Source organism: Aplysia californica, unplaced genomic scaffold (genome assembly GCF_000002075.1).
Source record: "Aplysia californica isolate F4 #8 unplaced genomic scaffold, AplCal3.0 scaffold00018, whole genome shotgun sequence".
In the NCBI taxonomy this organism is placed as follows: Eukaryota; Metazoa; Mollusca; class Gastropoda; order Aplysiida; family Aplysiidae; genus Aplysia; species Aplysia californica.
The window spans coordinates 1,402,424-1,424,138 of record NW_004797288.1 but is presented as its reverse complement, the minus strand read 5'-3'; the positions used below and the strand labels follow the sequence as shown (position 1 = coordinate 1,424,138).

The 21,715-nt window shown below is 41.0% G+C and overlaps 1 protein-coding gene across 2 annotated transcripts in view; it reads right to left on the bottom strand.

The window, feature by feature from the left end:
* LOC101850619 (flavin-containing monooxygenase FMO GS-OX-like 4) overlaps window positions 1–21,715 on the bottom strand; it is a gene marked incomplete in the record, with an annotated part of 64,880 nt that overhangs the window by 24,179 nt on the left and 18,986 nt on the right. Inside the window, 5 exon segments of one of the 2 annotated variants that reach the window (XM_005090502.3) lie at window positions 14,428–15,840; window positions 17,059–17,156; window positions 19,433–19,673; window positions 20,614–20,702; window positions 21,249–21,426. In XM_005090502.3, coding sequence (XP_005090559.2) covers window positions 15,648–15,840; window positions 17,059–17,156; window positions 19,433–19,673; window positions 20,614–20,702; window positions 21,249–21,426 — 799 coding nt within the window. 2 annotated transcript variants of the gene reach the window in all.

Sequence of the window (21,715 nt, the reverse complement as noted above, 5' to 3'; positions counted from 1 at the left end):
GAAAGTGGGGAGAGAGAGAGTGAGAGAGAGAGAGAGAGAGAGAGAGAGAGAGAGAGAGAGAGAGAGAGAGAGAGAGAGAGAGAGAGAGAGAGAGAGAGTGTGCTCTTGTAGCCTCATTCACCTCTATTCTTCTTGTTCTCGGCTGACTTAACATTCTTGTCTGCTGTAAAAACTTTCATGGCTTGCCTGGATACAAAAACGCTCTTAGTTTATGACTTGTAGTTCTATCTCTCGAACTATACATTGAATTCATCAAAGGTGCTGAATACAACACCCTCGACTTATCTAGTCTCTTATTAGCCGGCTGGTGCATTGTTTATTGGAGTAGGCAGTTTAGTGAAAATTTCTAAGTTGTCTGATATGCTTCGAAATGCTTTCATTTGAAAGCCCTTGCCTTCATGATCATAAAACAGTTTAAATTATGTTGATATCTTTTTTTTAGTTAAAAGGTTATTGTGATTTTTCATACACAATATTCGGCCAATTTCAGGGCATTTTTAACATCGAGTTTTTGTGATATCAAAATGCAATTTACATTAATTTACAACGAAATAAATATTCATTACTCTATTAAGAAAATTGCATATTTTAAAAAGTGTCATACATTCATCAGGTACATAAATTTGTCGGGAATTTTACATAAAGAAGGTATACAACCACAAAACACCTCTTTACATAGTCAAAGAAATATTTTTTGTTACTTACAAAATAGAGGTACAGTAATCACCCGCAAGGACAACCCGACAAAATGGGCAATATTTATACTGTTAATGGTCATATCTGACAAATCCTACGTCATTCTCTTTGTTTTTCTTAACTGTTCAAAATTATTAAAGAGTATGCCAACTAGGTAGTAATTCCCTAATTTTATAGGCATTCTTAAAATTGTTGAACTATTTTTTTTTGTTGCGTTTTTTTTTCATCGTAAAACGGATTCCGTTAAAAAAATGACCATAAGTCAGCTCCTTATCCATCTTTTTCAAAGCATTTTTGTGAAACTATTCTATGTTTTCAAGTACATAAAAAAGCTTATAAAGTCAAGCAAAATGAGACCAGGGGCGGCTCGTGGAGCTAAAAGTGGGCGTGCACAATTAATTAAACTATAGCAGGTTGAAGATAGCCAAGGGCATAGTAAATGGGACGGTAGGATCTTTGGGTTGGTGAAGGAGGACCTTATGCTTTTGTTTTCATTCTTTTTACGAGTCGCTTTGATTTCTAGAACTACATGCACATCTGTTTGTTTGCTAAACATCAAATTCCTTATCCTGCATTGGAACTAAACACTCAATTAATAACTTTCACTACTCCACGACAAAACCATTCAAAGGCACAACTCCATAGGACGGTGACTAAACTAAAGTATGTCACGTTTACCTCCCTCAGGTTCACGGTCACAGAATCGCTAAAAATAGTGGCAAGACAATGTACCAATCACAATTCACTTGAGCATTCTGCTGGATTGCTCCGGGGATCACGTAATTTTGGCATAGAATAGTGTACAATACATAGCGTTTATTTTTAGACTGCCTAGTGTGGACTATGTTTCGTGGATGCACATTTGAGATGTGCCGTCTTATTAATATTAATGTGCCACCAAACTCGCTACGAGTGTCGTCATCGCTTGTGTTATCCCAAAGAGCGATTTATAGGTCAGGTTGCCACTGTTGAAGTCCTATTATGTGAAAGCGTGTGAACTTTGGCATGGCATAGTAAATGTTTTACGGCGCTTTTGACGGCCAGCGAGGACCTTGTTTTGATATAATATTTGGCTAGTGTTTCTTTCTGGCTTCTTTTGTTTCATGTTTGAGGGTACATTTCGTAATAAATCATTAAGAAATTTTGGGCGGCATTGCACGACTGTACTCTATGGACGAACCGCGCCTGTCAGAGACATAGATCTAGCAGTAGGACCAGTGGAACATAAACTGCGGAAAGGAGACCAGAAAATAAAAAAAATCATCTAATGATCTTCACTTGCACTTGCAATTTTTTCGAAAATTATAATACCCCATTATTTTATATTTTCACACATTTTTTTCTTTACTATTCATGAGAAATATATTGTTTTCAGTTATTATCAATTAGCAGTTTTCAGTGATTAGCACAATTTAAAAAAAGTATTGTCAGAGACTTGCTGTCTAAAAGTCTCATGCTTTTCTTATCAAATAAAATGGCACAATTTGATAATGTTAAGAAAGTAAAAATATTCAGAAAATAATAAAATACAAATATTATATACTGAAAGACTGAGCACAGGCTTATAAATTCTGCTCTCTACCACTACCAGTAAGTTTGCGCAAAACAGATTTCAGAAAAAAAATTGGATCTAATAAAGTAAAAAAGTGATTTTTATGATGAGACTCTGGAATATACACAGACTTCAACATAAGTTAAGGACCACCTTGGCAGACAGCCCTGATTAAAAAAAAAAACCCAAAAGAAGACAGCAAGGAATGTTTCAAAATCTTTTGCTCTGAAAGTGTTAATGGGTACCAATGCGAGCTGCAAAGCTTCCAAAAGGGGCAAAATAACCACGTGCAGTACGGAAATCTTCTGGGAATTTAAAACAAATTTGCTGTTTTTTATCGACTTGTGTGCGACACCACCGACATTCCTCAGTTAAAATTTCTGGTACATGTCATAAACGAACGCATGGTCTCGAACTGTGCTCACTTTGGTGGCAATATAAGCCGCCGTTTGCTCAAAATCCAGTATCGCATCAACTAACCACAATGACGAAAACTGAGATACTTTGATCGTGCCAGAGCTATGGCATGGCTGCAGGATGGCGTTGGAGCCCGAGAAGTTGCCAGAAGGCTTGCAGTGTTGCACTCTGTCATTGTCTGCCTGAGGCAGCGTCATCAAACCACTGGATCAGTCCAAGAACACCCACGTGCAGGTCGACCCGAGAAGACCTCTCAGAGTGTTTGCAAGTGGTCCTTAACTTATGTTGAAGTCTGTAGATAGATGCTGAACCTAAAATAATAATATACTAGAACTGGCCAATTCAAGTTTTATTTCAATTCCAAAGCCCAAAGACATAGCCTGATAAGTTAAGATCTAACAGATGTAGGCTCCGTGGCTGCTTCTAGCCAACTGTTGATTCTAGACAGGGAATCCAGATTTACGAGGGGGATTCAATAAGTATTTGGTCTGGGTAGAAGGAATCATGGTAGAGTCATGAAATTCTGGCTGCCTTTAGACCATTTCTTTAATTTCTTTGGAACACACCATGCATATTTTCGAAAAAAATCCGACAATAATAAGGCACTAGTCAGCGTGTTCAGTGAAACCATGCACAAAACGTTTGTTTTTCTTTACTGAAGCTGTGCCGTGGAGCTTGTTGAATATCCCTCAGTTATCAAGTTTTTACACTTGCAAGGAAAATCCCCTTCGGACATTTTTCTGAAAATGGTCCAAGTATATGGTGACTAATGTCCTCGTTATAATACTGTGACATACAGAGTAATAAAATTCAAATCTGGATTCATGTCGGTGACGGATGAAGATCGTGAAGGGCGTCCATACTTTGTAAATGGTGAAATGGTATGGGTTTAACGCCCATTTCAATACTATTAGGTTATTTAAGGGGTGGGACCTCCTAGTTTAACGTCCGTCTCCGATAGGACCGAGCCAAGTGGGAAGCTCGTGTTAAGTGCCTTTCCCAAGGACAGACGTCGGACCGAGCTGAGGCTCAAACCACCGAACCTGCAATCTCACGATCACGAGTCCGCTAGCCTAACCACTAGGTTCGCGATGCCACTCCCATACTTTGTGGTAATTGAAGAGAATGTATCCATAGTGAAGAAACAGGTTCTACAAGACCGACGTAAACATGTTAAACAGCTCTCAAGTGAAACGAGAATCAGTGCAGGGTCAATTGAAACGATTCTCCATGACCCTTGTAACATGAATAAGGTGTCTGCGCTGTGGGTACCTTCCCGCCCCTTTGGACAAGTGACCAAAAAAGCACAGGGTTGAGGGCTGCAAAACTGTCTTTCGAATTGAGTCCAATGACCCAAATTTCTTTAAAAACGGGGTGACTGTGGATGAAACATGGATTTATCTTTTTGATCCAGAACAAAAACAACAACAACAACTGTCCTCCTTGCAATTGAAAACCCCCTCTTCTACCTCATTAAAGGAGGCAAGGCAAACACAGTCAAGTGGAAAGGTCATACTGTCGTGTTTCTGGGATTGTGAAGGTATCATCAAGATCTGACAACCTGGAAAAATGAAAAAACAGTCGCAGGAGACCATTTTTCGGGTTTGCTGATACAATTGCGGTCCGAATTGGTGAGAAAAAGGCATGGAAAACACCGTAATGGGATACTCCTACTGCATGACAACGCCCCTGCGCACAGGGCACAACAAGCAGTCCTAACAGCTGAACAGTGCGTCTTTGAAATCCTGCCACACCCAGCTTATTCACCAGACCTAGCCACCTCAGACTTTTTTCTATTTCCTAATCTTTAAAAAATCACTCAAGGAAGTCGTTTCCATGACAACGAGAACACAATTGAAGCTGTTAAAGACTGCTTAAGGGCTTATTCCGGGTCATTTTTCTCTCAAGGACTTTTGATTATTTTGAAGGTCAAAAAGGGGTGGCAGAAATGTGTTACTCTGCATGGTGACTATTCAGAGAAATAAAAGTATGTGTGCCAAGTTAAAGAGTTCTATTTTTATTCCTTCATATTTAGACCACAAACATCTTGCACCCCCCCCCCCCCGTAGCTATCATCTGCACTATTCAAAAGCCAAATATGGTAAAATGAATTCAAAACTGTGATTCTTTTGTCAGTCAGTACATCACAAATGCCATAGCCGCACGTATTAATAGTTGAATAATGCGATACCGAAGCAACACGTTATCGCAGCGTGCGGGGGAGAGCGGGGGCGCCTGGTCGCTGACTGGCCGATTCGGCGGTTCGGCTTTTGTATGCATTTTTACGGAAAGCCCAGGTGTCAAAAGATGCTGGAATGAATAATACTTTTTGAAGTTCTATAAATAATTATACAGCCAGTAGTTTTCATTTTATTGCGTTGTAAAAATTGCCTTGTTTTCAGAAGCAAATATTTCCAGTTCTGCCGAATCGATTTTCACGCGAAGACCGCCATTTTGAAGATATTTCTTTTCCTTTTAAAAAGATGTGGGCTTGTCAGATGTGACTGTGCGATTCACAAAACTGTAAGTTGTTTAGATCCATCAAAACGCGAGGTTTCACGGCCGATCACAAAAGTCTAGATTCTACAGGGCGTATCGAGCTGAGTCGCCCTGCCACGTGCACGTTCACTAAACTGCCTACATTTTGTAGTACCACAGAGCACCCTCGGGCACGTTGTGTACACCCTTTTAATACACCAAATTTGACCCGGAAGTCCGTTCGAAGAATTTGACATTTTCACTTGACCAAAGTGTGCCAAATTGGTAGCCTATCTTTTGTCCCTCTATGATGGAAAAAATCAGGCACTCATTCAAACCATTAGGATTGAGCAAAATGCTCCGTATTGTGCGTTATTCTTACAATTTTCATTCTGTTATGATTTATAAGATAATATACACTTGATACGAAACTGTACTAAAAGAGAAAGGTGCCCTATTGCGAAAGCGGCACGAACTCTGTTGCGTGAAAAGGGTAGTTTGAGCTATATATGGCCTAAATAAGGTTCCGTGGTGACTCAATCTTATTCTGGCCATATGTGGCCTAATAAGCACTCCCAACATTTTAAAACAAACAAATTAAACACAGACACAAGAAATTGAATACAACGTGTACATTTGTGTGTGTGTGTGTGTGTGTGTGTGTGTGTGTGTGTGTGTGTGTGTGTGTGTGTGTGAGAGAGAGTGTGAGAGAGAGTGTGTGTGTGTGTGTGCGCGCAAGATTTTTTCTATTTATTCCCCGGTCTAACAGCTTTTATACCACCTGGACAAATGACCATTGCTTTTAGACATGATGCACTCTGGCCTCCGTAATTTTGCCCAAGCTACTGGGTGCTCTTCGACTGTCAAAATGTACGTAAACACAAACGTATTGTGTCATAATTAATAATGTCAGCATGATAATACGCTATCAAACATAGTCATTTTTGTGGAAATGCATTCATTCTTCTACCTCCCCCCCCGGGGCAGTGCCACTGACTAAAGTGTCTTTAGGCCAGTCCCAAAGGGGGGACTTTTCTCGTTCATGCACAGTAGAATTGTAAATGAACTACAACAGGAAACTGCTGGTTTTTCTTTACTAATCCTTACTACAGTCATTTTCCTCTACTTCTTTTGTATGTTTGTCACACTCTTGTGACCTGCTATTTCTGGGGTGCCTTGATAGTCGAAGCAGACTTTGTGCTGTTGAAGCTAAACAGGTATGCAGAGTAAGTCTGATTCCCTGTAAAGACTTCTCTGTTGACGCCCACCCCTTGGCGCTCTTATGACCTTATGCAGTTGCGAGCGCCGTAAAACCCTCTATTAAAATTTATTTAAAAATTATTCTTTCTCCCATTTGTGGAAACTTTTGGACTAGACTCTGTAAACTGCTGTCCACAGGGCTCTCGTGGTCCAGAGGTACGGTGTTTGCCTCTCATTCACTAGGCCGCGGGTTCGAAACCTGACAGCGACAGAAAACATTTTTCAAAAAAAATAATGAAAAAACTTCTGCTCTCACCTCCTTTCCTGCTCTCTTGCCATGTTCTGTCGCCTGCTTTCGTCTTCACTTTTTTGCCCCCCCCCCCCCAACTTTGCCCCCTACTCTGGGCTCCTGACTCTTTCTAATGCCTTTCTACTGCTACTCCTTGGCTCTTTCTCACTGCTATCTTTCAGCCACACCCTTGATCTTAGGGCAGGAAAGATCTACCATCCTTCTAGAATAAGGGCGAAAAAACCTCGGAGGTCCTGTGTGCAAGTTGCGCACGTTAAAGACCCCTTGATGGTTCTAAAATCGATAAGAATATAAGGCTTCGGCCACCCCCAAGACACATTAAAAAAATAATTCCTATCAAACTGAAAAGCTTAATGCATCTCACGTACTCATATGACCCTACCAGCTGCGAGCACCATAAAGCACGTACCAAAATTCAAAACACCCCAAAAACAAAAACAAAACAGTCTGCTGTGTATTAAAATTAGATCTAACACCCTCTTACTTTTCATGCTCGTTCACAAGAAAAGGAAACAGGGCTGAAATTTAAAAAAAAATATAGTGCCAGCCGCTTTTAGCGTGGATGTGCGGGTAACTGCGGGTCTAGGCGACCCTGGCTTATTGGTTATTCGTTTATTCAGATATCTTTGTTTAGGTGTTAGACGCAGTCGCTAACTTACTAGGTTACTCATCTCATAGATTCCTGTTCTGGCGTGAAACATTATCGAGTGCTCTACTTCTGTAATGACACGATAGAACGAGTCCTACCTACTTATGGTAATTTATCATGATTTTTAAAAATTATTTCTCCAGATGATCAGGCTCTCACTGCTCCCCCAGCTGTCAACCTCAACCCGCTCAACCCGTACCTAATTACAAGGTAGGTGTACGATATCACCTTGTTTTCTGTCGTTGAAAAAAAGCGGTGTCCTATAACTGGTTGCATGCTACCCCCCCCCCCCCCTTTCTCCCTCCCTTCCCCTCCCTATGTTTTACCTTTAAGAAAACAAAACAACCCTATCATTACGTTGTTTTAAATGTTTCTTTGAGACCGATTCAAGCGAGAGATTGTTGTTTTGCTGAAAGCCATCTATCTGTTTATTCTACTTTTGCTGTTCTTTTTAGTTTTGCCACTGCTTTAGTTGTAGTCTATTCTTTATCTGTTATTTATTTCATAGCTCGGATGGAAACTGATTATTATATCATTTAATATTGTAACAGTACATTCGTTTTCTTATTTAGTGAGATAGCTTTCAACACCTACAATATCAATATAGTGTCAAAACTATCACATGTTCTTTAAGTGAGTAGCTTCGAAGTTCAGTCTGCTGTATTCAGTTATCTGCCTGGGCGTAGTTGCCTGCCTTGCTTTTGTCTTATATATTATTATTATTATGCGTACCTACTTTCTCAGTTACGATCGGTACAACGAATGATTTACAGCACCCTAGCCTACAAATTGCTTATGTTGATACAATGATTTATGACATATATTGTTACATAGGGGGCTTTTGTGATCCAGAGGTTATGATGTTTGCCTCTTATTCAATAGGTCCAGTGTTCGAAACCTGAAAGTTACGGAGAATTTTCTTCTCTAAAATTTTCTCCTTTCACCTCCTTTCATTCTCTCTAACAATGTTCTGTCATCTGCTTTCGTCTCCACTTTTTGCCCCACAACCAACACCGTTTGCCCCCTCCTCTTGGCTCCTGGCTCTTATGCAGCCTTTCTACTGCTACTTGGCTCATTCTTACAGCTGTTTTTTAGAGCTACACCTCTGATCATAGGGTAGGCAAGATCTAGCACCTAGCCTTCTAATAATATTATTAATAAGGATGGAAAATCTCGGAGATCCCGTGTACAAATTACGCAAGTTAAAGATCCACTGGTGGTTCGAAATCGATAAAAGTAGGCTATGGCCGCAACCTTGGCAAAATTCAAAATTAATTCCTACTATACTGAAACTGTTTATTTAATGTGTCCCGCGCCCTCAAATGACCTTATGCAGTTGAGAGTGCCGTAAAACACTCATCAAAACAAAAACAATATGTCAAATAATTACGCCCCCCCCCCCTTTTCATAAGAACTGTAACATCACCTACTATTACTAGTACAGACTAAGCAATCTGCACGCACATCATTCCATCAGTGGTTTTATTGCTTGCAGTGTCGCCAACAGGATCCGCCGCGTAACTACTAAAATGTAAAATTCCATTGACTCCAAGTAATCAAGCTGACAAACACCACAACCATGCACAGTTGACACATCGTCCATATAGTCGGGTAGCCATGTTCTGAGATCATGTTTCAGGGCCATATGCGTTTACAGAGATTTGAGATCATATGAACACATAGCACATTCAGTTCCCACTTAAGACAGCCACGTCTATCTAATGATAAAGGCAAGGAATCATACAAGGTTTTCCGCCAGATGAGGTTACACCATCATGAAAAACTGATTAGGGACAGATACATTCACAAAGATATGGGAACAAGATGTCAAACTTTAATGGAAACAATCATCCCTCTGAATCAGGAGGAGAGTGTAAGCAACATGACGTAAAAGCAATCCATTTTGTCAGTAAGAAAATATCCTTTTGTTTTTTTTAACAAACTCAGTCACCCATTTTGTCTCCCTTCTCCTCCCCCCCCCACCCGAGTGAGGGTAAAGCAAACAATACCTTATCAAAGAAAGTAATATATGAGGCACCGTGACGAAATCAGGTGCTCGTCAAAGTAATGAAATCAAAGAAACAGGCATTTTCCTGCTTGATATTAAATTTTTATCGAATTCTTTTTAAAAAATTCTAAGCTCAACCCCTTTTATATTCAAAGAAAACATATTTTCATGTGGATTTTATTGGAATAAAACCCCCATTGATCAAAGGCTCAAAAGATGTAGATTTTTAGATTTCAAGGACTCTCAAGTTTTTGAGGTCACCTAATTTTGGCGGCCAATTTCTCGTTAATCTTACCTCTGAAATCAGGCGACCCCCACCTTCTTCAATCGCGCGATCGTAAATAATCTATATCTCGACTTCTATTCACGACAGATGGGTACTGTTTTCATCGAAAGCAAGGCAAAAGAATACGCTTTCAGATAACAGCAAAAACTCCACATGCCCAAAAGATTGACGAGTGCCTGATCCCACCATGTACCGACACAAATTTCTCCGTTCGTTTGTAACCTACGTTTCAGTGCAATTATGTTTCACACAAACGGTCAGTAGGTGCATTATTGTGTATGCATGTATGTTATATGACTAAACAACAACTGCAACAAAAAGCAAACTTTAAAAAAATACCAACAAAAAAAACTGAAGTAAGCGCTCACTGTGCGCTCAACGCTTCATACTCTACGAGGGGGCTCTCGTGGCCCAGAGGGTAAGGTGTTCGCCTGTCATTCTAAAGTGCCGGGTATGAATCCGGGTAGCGACGAACAAAATTTCATCTCTAAAATTATCCCCTTTCACTTCCTTTCCTGCTCTCTAGCAATGTTCTGTCATCTGCTTTCCTCCCCACTCTCTGCCCCCCACCCCCTCATCTCCTTTGTCCCCTCCTCTGGGCTCCTGACTCTTTTTGCAGCCTTTCTACTGCTAATCCTTGGCTCCTCCTTACTGCTGTCTTGCAGCCACACCCCTGGTCTTCTGTAGGAAACATCTACGTCTAGCCTTCTCGGACAAGGGCGAAAAATCTCGGAGGTCCAGCGTGCAAGTTGAGCACGTTAAAGATCCCTTAGTGGTCTAAAATCGATAAAAGTAGGCTCCGACCGCCACCCAGGCAAAATTCTAAATTCCCTACCAACTGAAAAAATTTAATGTGTCCCGCGCGCTCATATGATTATGACCTACCGCCTAGATTATGACCTTATGTAGTTGCAAGCGCCGTAAAATACGATGGCGGCACCACGAGCTGAGCGTGCTCTCGCGGCCCTCGCTTTATTACGTGGGTGACGTCACATCCGCGACTTCTAGTACTATTTATAACCTCTTTGGTCGTTATCTGTATCGTCAAAGTATTCTTGAATGTCTGAATTTTCTTTCAGTGCCAAAGAACCGAATGACAGTGTTATAATTTTATTGCGTAGGCTAGAGCTAAGACCGGTCCGAGTTCGGTGCAATAGCCCAACAAGATCACTTATCGGAACATTTTTTCGCAGGATTTCTACGCAAGAAACCGACAAGATCCCTTGTTGTAGAAAATGAACCCATAAACGTCAAGGGTTCTTGTCTGTATTCGGTCCCACTTGACACTGAGTCGTTATTTAGCAACTTTTTACAGTGGGTCCTAGTGAGCTCATCTTTTGACACAACGTGGGCGATTACTCCAGCATCAATTTTGGGGGGGGGGGGGGGGGGGGGGGGGAATGATTTTTCGAATTCAGGTTCTTGCACCCAGCCAGCGAGATTATCATCTAGGCGTCTTTCAATACGAAGTACAGAACATGAATGATACATGGGACTTAAAAAACAGACTCAAAGTTGTATTTCGAGAGACATGGTAACAACCACTGCAAACTATGTACTGCTTACTGTCATGCCAGATGGGGGTTAGAGGGTGCCGCAGAAAGGTCATATTCTTTAATTACCCTCTATTGTTTCTGTTTGTATATCATGCTTTTTTCCTAGAACTATGTGGCAGTTACAGTGTTGATTTGCTTCTCTCAAACAAACAAAATCTGTTCTTTTTTAAATTTTCTACTTCAGATTCACAGGTACATGATGGGCAAAGAGGGCTACTGTTTGACAACCCTTAGGACGGCTCTCAATTTTTTCACATCCATGTTGACCCGGCCTCTCTCTCTTTTCTGTCCAATTTGAGTGTCGCAGTGCGCTTGTTTCCCTTGATGGAAAAAGTGTTGTCATAGTATCAGCATTGTTTGGTCTGAGTACGTCAATTGTGTTCAAATTGTCAGATGTTACTTGCCATTTAACATGAGAAAATTTCGTTTTGAAATTTAGAAAAAGACTGTGTTGGTCTGACTTTTCACTTGTTTGAGAATTTTCCGTACGTGCTGATAAATGAATACAGCTTTGAAGAAAGGTCTTGGGTGAGTATGATTTGTGTTGATGGAATCTGAAGGATGAATGAGCTGTGTGGTTTTGAAAAAAAGTTTATCTGTAATGAGAGTGGTTCTCCAAAAGCTTTCATGAAAAGGAGATACAATAGAACACGGCTGTAGCGGGACATTTGGTCTTACTTTTACTTTTTCATCATCTGTTGCCGTTAAGTGTCGAGGGGAGATGCAGTTTTCTATGGTAGGCCAGTTCCACAGCTCTTTCAGTTGTGATATTATGTTTTCTCAAGGTTTCTTAGACACCCTTGATTCACCTTTTGCGTGGCCTTCCTTTTCCTTTATAGCTTGAGTGTTTGGTGTTGTAGGCTCTCGAGGCTGGCTGGTCAGGTGACATACGTAACAGGTGGCCAAACCATTTTATTCTCTGTCTTTCTATGTAATGCAGGCAGGACTCAATGCCGATAGCTGCTCTTACTTCATTTCTCTGCCTGTATCGTCTAGTGATGTTAAGGGTTTTGCGAGGACATTTCATTTCGCTTTCAGTGATTTTGCTTTCATGGGTTTTACTTAATGTCCACGTCTGGCACTGGTAGAATAATGTTGGAATGCATATTGAGGTAATAAGCGGTCTCTTGGTGTCCATGGAGGTGATTGGATGAGATAGAAGGGGTGCGAGCTGGTAGGTGACAGGGTTTTTGAGTTCGCATTTCTATTTCTCTGTCTATAGACCCGTTTTCAGAAAAAGTACTGCCAAGATATTTAAACTCTTTCATCTGTTTCATTTGTTTGCTATTGACATGGACGTTCAGGGGACTATGGTTACGGCTCACTTTCATAACTTCTGTTTTTGTTGTGCTACTTTTCATGTTAAATTTCTCGCAGCTGTTGTTCGGTTCGGTAGTCTGATTTTGGAGGCTTTGTTGGTTTGGATGGATAAAACATTGGTCGTCTGAAAATAGAAGTTCATAGGCTTTCAGGGCTTTGGTTTGCGTCTTGCGTTATTTTGTCCGTCCATATATATTATAAACAGGGGGGGGGATAGGACGCAATTCTGTCGTACTTCAGATCTTACTTTGAATCAGTCATTAATTGGTTCCAGAAGAAAAATCCCCCTGTTGGCACGTTCTCGCCACAGGAATGCAAATGGGAAATTACCGCAAAATTCCGAAAATCCACATGATTACTTCCCTTCCATATCAATAAAAAATCTTGCGGTTTAGTCTTCCTTTTCTTGTCAACTTCGTTGATTATCTCGGCCTTTAATTCGAGTGAGAAGCATTTCCCTTTGTCTTTGTTGGAAGCCAGATTTTCCTCGGTCCCATTGTTTGTGCTGTCTATCGCACCGGAAGGCCAACTGTAGAACTGGTGAAGTGGATACGTGCGTATGCAGGCCAATGAGCATCCACGATCGCAATTCAAAGAATCAGGAATCACACACTACACGCTCTCCTCTTCTTTTACTTTTTGGCCTAGCCTAGGCCGAGGGCTATGGCCTATACGCTCTCATACTGAGCGTCTAAGCTAGGCCTACGGCACATCACTTTTGGAGTGGCTCACGTAACGCGTCTCTTGGATCCGCACCAACTCTCTCTGCCGCCTGCCCCACCTCACTCATCACTGGACTGGTCAATAGTGGGCCAATCACATCGCCGCATCGCTGACTGTCTGTTTGGAGCCCGCCTACAGCCCCCTAACCCCACATCCCAGCTAGAGCTTGCTCGATTTCTTCCGCAGTATCCGAGTTCGAGCCTTTCCTTGCCCCGCTAAACCCGAGCACAGGTAATTGAGGTTACATAGAAGAAAAACAAGACTCCGGTAAGGTCCCGCGGTAGGGATGGCCCCGCTGCAGGGGGTCCCGCTATAGTCATGTTTTACTGTGTTTGTTACTCTCCTTTCACTGTGAGGAAGTTTGTCTGCACCTTGTGAGGATCAATGCTATCTATTATTATTACGTTTAGTTTTTCTTTCTTCCTCAGACTGTGTTCTGAAACCACTGTCAGAAAAGTTTGTATTTTCCTTTACTTCAGGCCATACGTGTTGGGAGCTGACTTTCCGAATGGTCGGAGGCCTTTTTTTTCAGGAAAGTTTTCAAAGTTTTCTATCCTGCCCTTAAGATGAATGTAAAGCAAAGAAAATTTACTTTTTAATTATGAGCGGACGTACAATTCAGCAAGTGAATTTCAGTTGTTAAAAAACTCGCTTTGTTGTGTTTTATTCTGCTTTTCGAGGTGTCCATTGTTGCAATTGTGAGTGGGTTTATTGAGAACTTGAAAATATTGTAAAGTCTTTCTGCGATTTGCAGGCCTCTGATGCGGCACCTGTTTTATTATATGCCTGCAATTAGCTCGTTTTGTACTTTTCTTTTCACATAGCAGCAACATCAAAGTTAGCATTCAGTACATCCGGCTACTTTACTCCGCTTTTGGAAGTTCCACCAAATTTTTTTTTTCTTTCTGTCGGGTTCAGCGGGGGGTTTTGTAGCTTATGTTCCTCATCTCTCCTTCTTTTTAAAGTTTGTTACTCTCATGAAACACTTCTAATCTTTGCAACTTATATGGTCTTATTGTGTTGAAGTGTCGTAAAACTCTTCCTAAAACTAAATTGACAACCCAAGCCCAGAGTAGTTTAAAGTGGGTTTTTTTTGGAAAAAATACCACCACCCCAACCCCCCCCCCAAAAAAACAACAACAACAACAACAACAACAACAACACAACAACAACAAGAAAAAAACCAAGGCGATGCAAACACCAGTAATTACACAAACACGAACAAGCGAGATCTTAATCTTCACACATTTGTATTTTTATTTTCAGTTCTGTGTATAAATGTTATAACATCTTCTTTACAGTAGTACAGTTTGTGAAATCTGTGGGGTGGGGGTGGTGATAGTGGTGGTATTTGTTTTTGAAACAACAGTTTACTACTTTAAGAGACAAGTTTACATGATCTCAATGTTGCCATTTTGGTTTCATAGCGTAAGCCAAGTCAGCTTTTCAGATCACTGGACAAAAAGCATTTGATGAAAAGCATGAAAATCAAAAGCACGCAGGTAAAGGAAAAGAAAATTGGAAAAGGAGAGGAGGAAAGCCTGAAAATAGGCATATTCGGAAGAGGAACCTTTGGTAAAAGTAGAAAAGATGGGATACAGCTGGATAGACGTGGGGACTAAAGCCCAGGATAGAAGTAGATGGAGAGCTCTTGTTCATGGCCTATACTCTAGCATAGGATGAAAAAGGATGATGATGAAAGGGAAAAGAACATATTATTTATGTACCACTTTTTAAATACGAGAATCAGGGGCATTCAATTTTCTTGAATTTTCAAAGTATTGCACACTTGGTAGTTGCGCTAACAAAGAAAATAAGTGCCTTATTTTTGTTCCTAGAACATTTGTTCTCTGAAATGGTAAATACACATGTATATGACAATTGCTGGAGAAGAAAGACGCAATTTGTAAAACAAAAAGCGCTAAAGAAACCTTTTCCAGCACGGGTTGAAGCAATTATAGACTTTCATGTATATGAAGGTCTCCACAGGAGACAATGGGACAAGACATACTGAGGGAGCAAGCTTGCAGATGACGAGAAGTGTGTTGCATCGTGGTGAAATCCGGCGATCGTCATAATAATGAAATGGAGAAAACAGACTTTTTCCTAATTTTTGGGCAATTTTTATCTTTTTTTTGTTGGGGGGGGGGGGGGGGGTTAATTGTGCACAACTCTTTTCATGTCGTAGGGATTTTACGGAAAAACATTCATCAAAGACATAAAAAATGTATGGTCACTCAAGCTCTGGAAGTCATCAAACTTAAGCGGCCTTTTTTTCGCTAATTTTACCTGTGTCACCAGGTGACCCCCACTTCCTTCAAGTGTAAGAAGCACTTTTTAAAGCCATAAACAAGGCAAATGAACAAGTTTAAAAAAATAGCGGTACCAAAAACTCCATACATTGACAAGCGCCTGATTCCACTGTGTCCCGTCATATTATCATTATATAATCTTAGTACTGTTCGAATGTGTCCGGTCCTGTGAGCCTGAAGTTGAGTCTCTTGTACGTGGTCAGTTGCTTGACCCGGATGGCATGCACGTGCTCGTAGAGCAGCTGGACGTTGGGGGAAATGGGTTCGAGTCCCGCCATTGTAGTCAGTTGAGAGTTGTATTCCCACTGGCGAGGTCCCATAAGGTGGGCGTGTCTAGATGATGAGAGAATGCCAGTTTATTTACAATTGACGAAACAAATGAAAAGCAGCCATTTAATTTGTTTTAGGTTATAGTATAGAGAAATTATCAGCACGATAACGGTCAGCGGTGGTTGGAGGGCACCTCTTGAAGATCTTATTTCCTTTCTTTTCCTCTGTAGTTTTTGACGTTCGATCTCGTTTTTCCCTTACTCTAAAGGACAGATCTAGTCCGACGTAAGATAACTGCCATGAGCGCAGAAAAAAATCAAGCAAAGAAAAAAGATACAGCCGAGAGAAGTGCTGAAGAAGTAACTGTCAGTAGCTCCCCCCCCCCCCCCCCAACCAACCCCCACGGAAGACAAGAAGAACATAGATGTAAGTCAAGATAAGAAAATATAAAATAAAGAAAACAGCTGGGAGAAAATCTGACCGAGTATTTTCTCGTCCACAGACTTAGATCACTTTTCTTAGTTTATTCATTTCTGCGACGGACGGAAGGTTACTGAAGGTTGCCTCTTAAATAACCTGACTTTAATTCGGTTATTGAAAGATTCTGTATCATGTCTGACCTGACCAGTCAACACACTGGCAGAGGTACTGATGGTTACTTTATCATCACAAATGGACTAAGCAGATTTAAGTCTTGGTATTTTATGACTCGTTCGTACTTTCAGTAATCGGCTAACGTCTCAGTAAATCTCACGCCAGCAAACCACTTTCTGGTTTTCAAGACCCTCCCCCACATTTGAAACTGCAAAAAGACAACTAAATATGTAAAAAAATACCAACGAAACAAACCATCCACTTGCAACACCATCACGATAAACACGATAAATAATCAACCCCCCCCCCCCAACACACACACACATACAACCCCCCCCCCAAAAAAAAAAACCCCCAACCAAAACCAACAACAAAAACAAACAAACAAAAACATACAGAAAACAAAACAACTCCGAACGGATAAACAAGTATAAACCCCCAATCGATTCTACCTCAAACCCAAAATGACATCTACCCCCCAAAAAAACAACAACCCAACAACCATAAACAAACAACCCTCCCCCCTCCCCCCCCCCAAAAAAAGGAACAAAACCAAAAACAAAAACAACCCCTCACCCCCCACCAAAAAAGTGAAACATAAAAATAATAAATAAAAAAACAACCACAACGTGCTGATGCATGGCACACCGAGTGGAGAAGCGTGTGGCGATGTGTGCTATTTTGTACCTGTGTGGCAACCCGCGCTCCAGTCTAGTCTTGTAGTCTGTCTCTGTTTCTTCATCCATTTCTAATTTCGAAGGAAGCACCAACCGACCATCCAGCACCTAGAATGAGCCAGTTTGAATACTATTTTGATATCGTTACATGTTTGATAAAAATAATCATAACAACAACAACAACAATAATAATAATAATAATAATAATAATAATAATAATGATGATGATGATGATGATGATAATAATAATAATAATAATAATAATAATAATAATAATAATAATAATAATATATAATAAGTACATCTGAAAATCCAAGAGCCTCTATTGTTTCTGTTTGTCTTGCTTTCTTTGCTGTACTAAAATAAATGACCGTTTTGTGTCGCTGTGCTTTTCTTTACTCAGGCTCTCGAACAAACATTAATCTATATCAACTAAAAACAAAAACTGACTTACACACTGAATAGAATAAATAACCATCAGTGTTAGTCAATAGGGAAAATGTCGAGCTTTGGTGAGACAGCCATTGTCATTGTCATAGAATATGTCCAGCTCCCCTTTCAATACTGTAAGTCTGTCCCCGCAGTTTTATGAATACAAATTATGAAATTATGCAAACTGAGCCCAAAAAGTGTGAAATTATGCGATTCTCTTAATTTCTTTACAGAGAATGATAAAGGCAAATAACCAGAAATTATGCCCAAAAAAATGATCAAATTTTGCTAAATTATGCGGGGTGCATAAAACCCCGGGGACAGGTGAGTTATTTAAAAAGTTGGCCCTCCGAATATAACATCTACAATAGAACTGTGCCAGATGGGTTTAAAGCCTTAACTGCCCTCCCCCCCCCCAACTCCACCCAAAAAGACAACTCAAGCTCAAAATGCTGCATTGTAGATTTAAACTACAACCATCCGCTTTGTAGTCCAGTATGATACTAGATTAACTAAGCAAACGGTGAAACGACAGGTTCCCGTGGGACTGTGTTCACCGAAATGAAAACAAGTGAAAGCATTGAGACACAATAAGCTGTTTCTCTGTTATTTTTTTTTTTCAAAAATCTTTGAGGTTGGATTCATATGAATGCTTTGCCCTCGACGTATTTGGAGTAAAAAAACAAAACAAAACAAAACAACCAATACCCCAACAGCAAAAACAAGCTGTCATCCACGATTCATCTCATCTGTTTGGAGTTAACTCTTCCAATACCTCAACAGACATGTTGACAACACGTGTGTCATTTATTGATAGCCTATCATGACATGAGTCAGAGTGCATGACCGTTCCCATAATCAACAAGACGTTAACAGGCATTCAGATCCCTGACCCACATATCATTTTTGTCATCTTTTCAAATAGATTTATACTTTTTATTTCTATTGGCGTCGGTGGCCTAGTGGTTAGGTTACTGGACTCATAATCGTGAGATTGTCGGTTCGGGGGTTCGAGCGTCAGCTCGGTCCTACGTTGTGTCCTTGGGAAAAGCACTTTACTCAAAGTTTCCATTTGGCTTGGTACTTTCGGATATGGATTTTAAACTCGGAGGTCCGGCCCCTTAAATGACCTAATGATATAACAATTTCTTCCATGTAAGCTCACCCAGGTCTATGGTGTAATAATTCGGCTCTTTGCCGTTGCACACAATGTTGATTTCGGTCAAATTGAGTTTGTGGTAACAAAGGGTTCTTTTTATTCAGAAAACGATACAAACATTGCGCTCGACATAAGGTACAACCTTGTATTCTCGCAGGGAGCTGAAAAAAATATTTTTCCTGGTCATTATGTATAATTTTGTTTTGTTTTGTAGGTGGTCGCAACTGCATAAGGTCATATGAACGTGCGGGATACAGTGAGTATTTTCAGTTGGTAGAAATCAATTTCGAATTTTGCCCAACTGGCTGCCGAAGCCTACTCTTATTGATTTTAGGACCACCAAGGCAACTTGCACACGGGACCTCCGAGACTCTTTTGACCTTATCCGAGAGGGTTAGGTGTGCGATATTACCTACCCTAAGATCAGGGATGTGGCTGAAAGACAGCAGTATGAAGAAACCAAGGAGTAGCAGCTGAAAGGCAGCAGAAAGAGCCAGGGTCCAGAGGAGGGGGTAAAAAAAGGGGGGGGGGGGAGGGGGGGGGGGGAAGTGAAGACGAAAGCAGACGATTACAGAGCAGACAAGGAGGTGGAAAGGAGAAACTGTTTGTTTTAGATGAGACAATTTTCCGTCGCTGTCCGGATTCAAACCTGCGACCTATTGAATAAGAGGTGAACACCATAACCTCTAGACTACGAGAGCCCCTTTGTGAATGATTAATCACGAGAAGCCATATGAGGGAAAGGAAATGTCAGATAAATCTTCTGTTCTATAATTGTCTGTCAGTAGCTTACCTTCAGGGAGAACTGAATTTGGGCGTCAAACTGGGGGAACGGACAGATGGTCTTGCACATTCCAATGAAGAACATGGTCGGGTAGGTGGTGTGTACAAGATGCTTATACAAGGGCACGATTCGACTTTCTTCTATTTTAACTCCACACTCTGGTTCCAGAAAGTTAAAGTTGTACAAATAGCCTGTACAAAATAGAATGGCGTCGCATTCGATTTCTTGACCATTTGACAGTCGAACTGAACTGAAAAAAAGAAAGCACACATACACACGTTGAGTTGTTATATATGACGAGATTCCTCCGTGGAAGTAAACTAAGATAAGCTAGCTATCTTCAGTTACAGACAAGACACGCTCATTAAAAAAACAACTTTAAAAACCCCAACTTAATTAGAAAAGCAACGCGAATTACAACAAATTGAGAAATAGGTTGAGTTGGCAGCTGCACAAGAAATCTTCTATAGGAATCACATATTCTTATTGTTATACCAGTGGCACCAATGCTTGGCGGCGTCGGCAGCCTTATGGTTAGGCTTGCGGACTCGTAATACATGTAAATGTATTGAGATTTCGGGTTGGGGGTTTCGAGCCTCAGCCTGGTCCGGTGATGTGTCCTTGGGAAAGGCACTTTACAGAAATGTCCCACTTGGCTCGATCTTTGCGGAGATGAACATATAACTCGAAGGTTCCGCTTCTTAAATAACCTAATAGTGTTGGTAGGGGCGTTAAACCTATACCATTTCACCATTTTACACAATCTATACTAGTCATAATAACACTCTATTATAAACGGACGCCTCCCCGTCGTGCAAAGCCATGCAAACGCAGTAAATCACTGCAATTAAATTGAGCACGCTACGGTGCTCGGGCGCGGTCAAAAGTTTGAGCTTCACTCGCATATATACAAACATTTCATCCAATGGCTATCGTCTGTTTCCACGACAACCCGGGATGCAGTGATTACTCATTTCCTTTGTGGAAGAGCTAGGCCAAGGTCCTGGCACACTGTCTTTCATTGTCGTTTAGATCAGAGTGTCTTATACTCCCCCCCCCTCAAACAAAAATGAATGAAATTGGCGGGCTGGCTCGGACAGGCAGGGTTAGAGAAGTTGTCCCCCCATATTACCTAAACCGTGTCGATCGGGGAGAAAAACATTTTTATTCAATCCTACAATATGACCTACTCTTTGTATACTTCCACAATTCCGTCGACTTGCTCCACGTTGTCAGGTATAGCAGTGGACAGTGGTGTCTTGTTGTGGCTCAGGTATATCTGAGATTGAAGTATCAAAGATTGCTTTGGTCATACGACTGCAAAAGACCTGGGCTGTAGATAACGATTGTTTAAAAAAAAATACACAGAACATGTAGCTTTCTCTTCTTATATATCCCAAAATACTGTGCCTACACTCTTTTCATGCATCCTTGCAAAGAAACCAAAATAAGTTTATCGAAAAACGATGTCCCATTGAACACACGACCCTCAAAAATATGGTTGAGTAGAAGAACAGCTGTTATAAAATGCCCACCTTGACTGGACCATCATCATAACCACCACCACCAGCGTCATCATTATTGCAAATGAAATGATTCTTTCTAGTACCGTAGTCTGTTTTATGTCTTCCCTCTCTCGAAGATAACTCCCTGTCTTCCCTACACATTAACATGTATCTTCCTACCGCTGTTGTACTTGTAGAGATTTCGCATGTCCAATAATCAACGCCCAGTATTCACCCTGTCCTTCTCCCCCGAACCCTCCCTCCCCCAACTCAGGCTATTGCATAAATTAATAATTAGTTGTGTTGGTAAAATATTTTACCCTTTTAGCCTCTGGACTCATGTCCACACAGATGTCTTGACCGCTGGCCGCTGCCCCAAGAATGACAACTCTGAGATCTCGGAATTCTTCAGGGCTGCGATAGTTGTGGCTGTGCAGAATTTTTCCTTCGAAGTTCTCAAGACCTTTCATCTTAGGCATAAGAGGATCCGAGTAATGGCTATAAAGATCAGAATATTTTGTATAAACAATTTAGTGAATGGAAGCGAGGGGGTAAGGGCGCATGCATACTTATGTTTTTGTTGTTTGAAAGAGAGAAAGGGAGTGGTACGAGAGAAGGAGAGTGTTAAAGAGAGAGAGAGAGACAGAGGGAGAGAAGGAAAGCGAGAGGGTGAGAGTGAGCGAGGAAAAGAGAGACAGACAGAGAGAGACAGAGACATACAGAGAGAGAGACACACACACACACACACACACAGAGAGAGAGAGAGAGAGAGAGAGAGAGAGAGAGA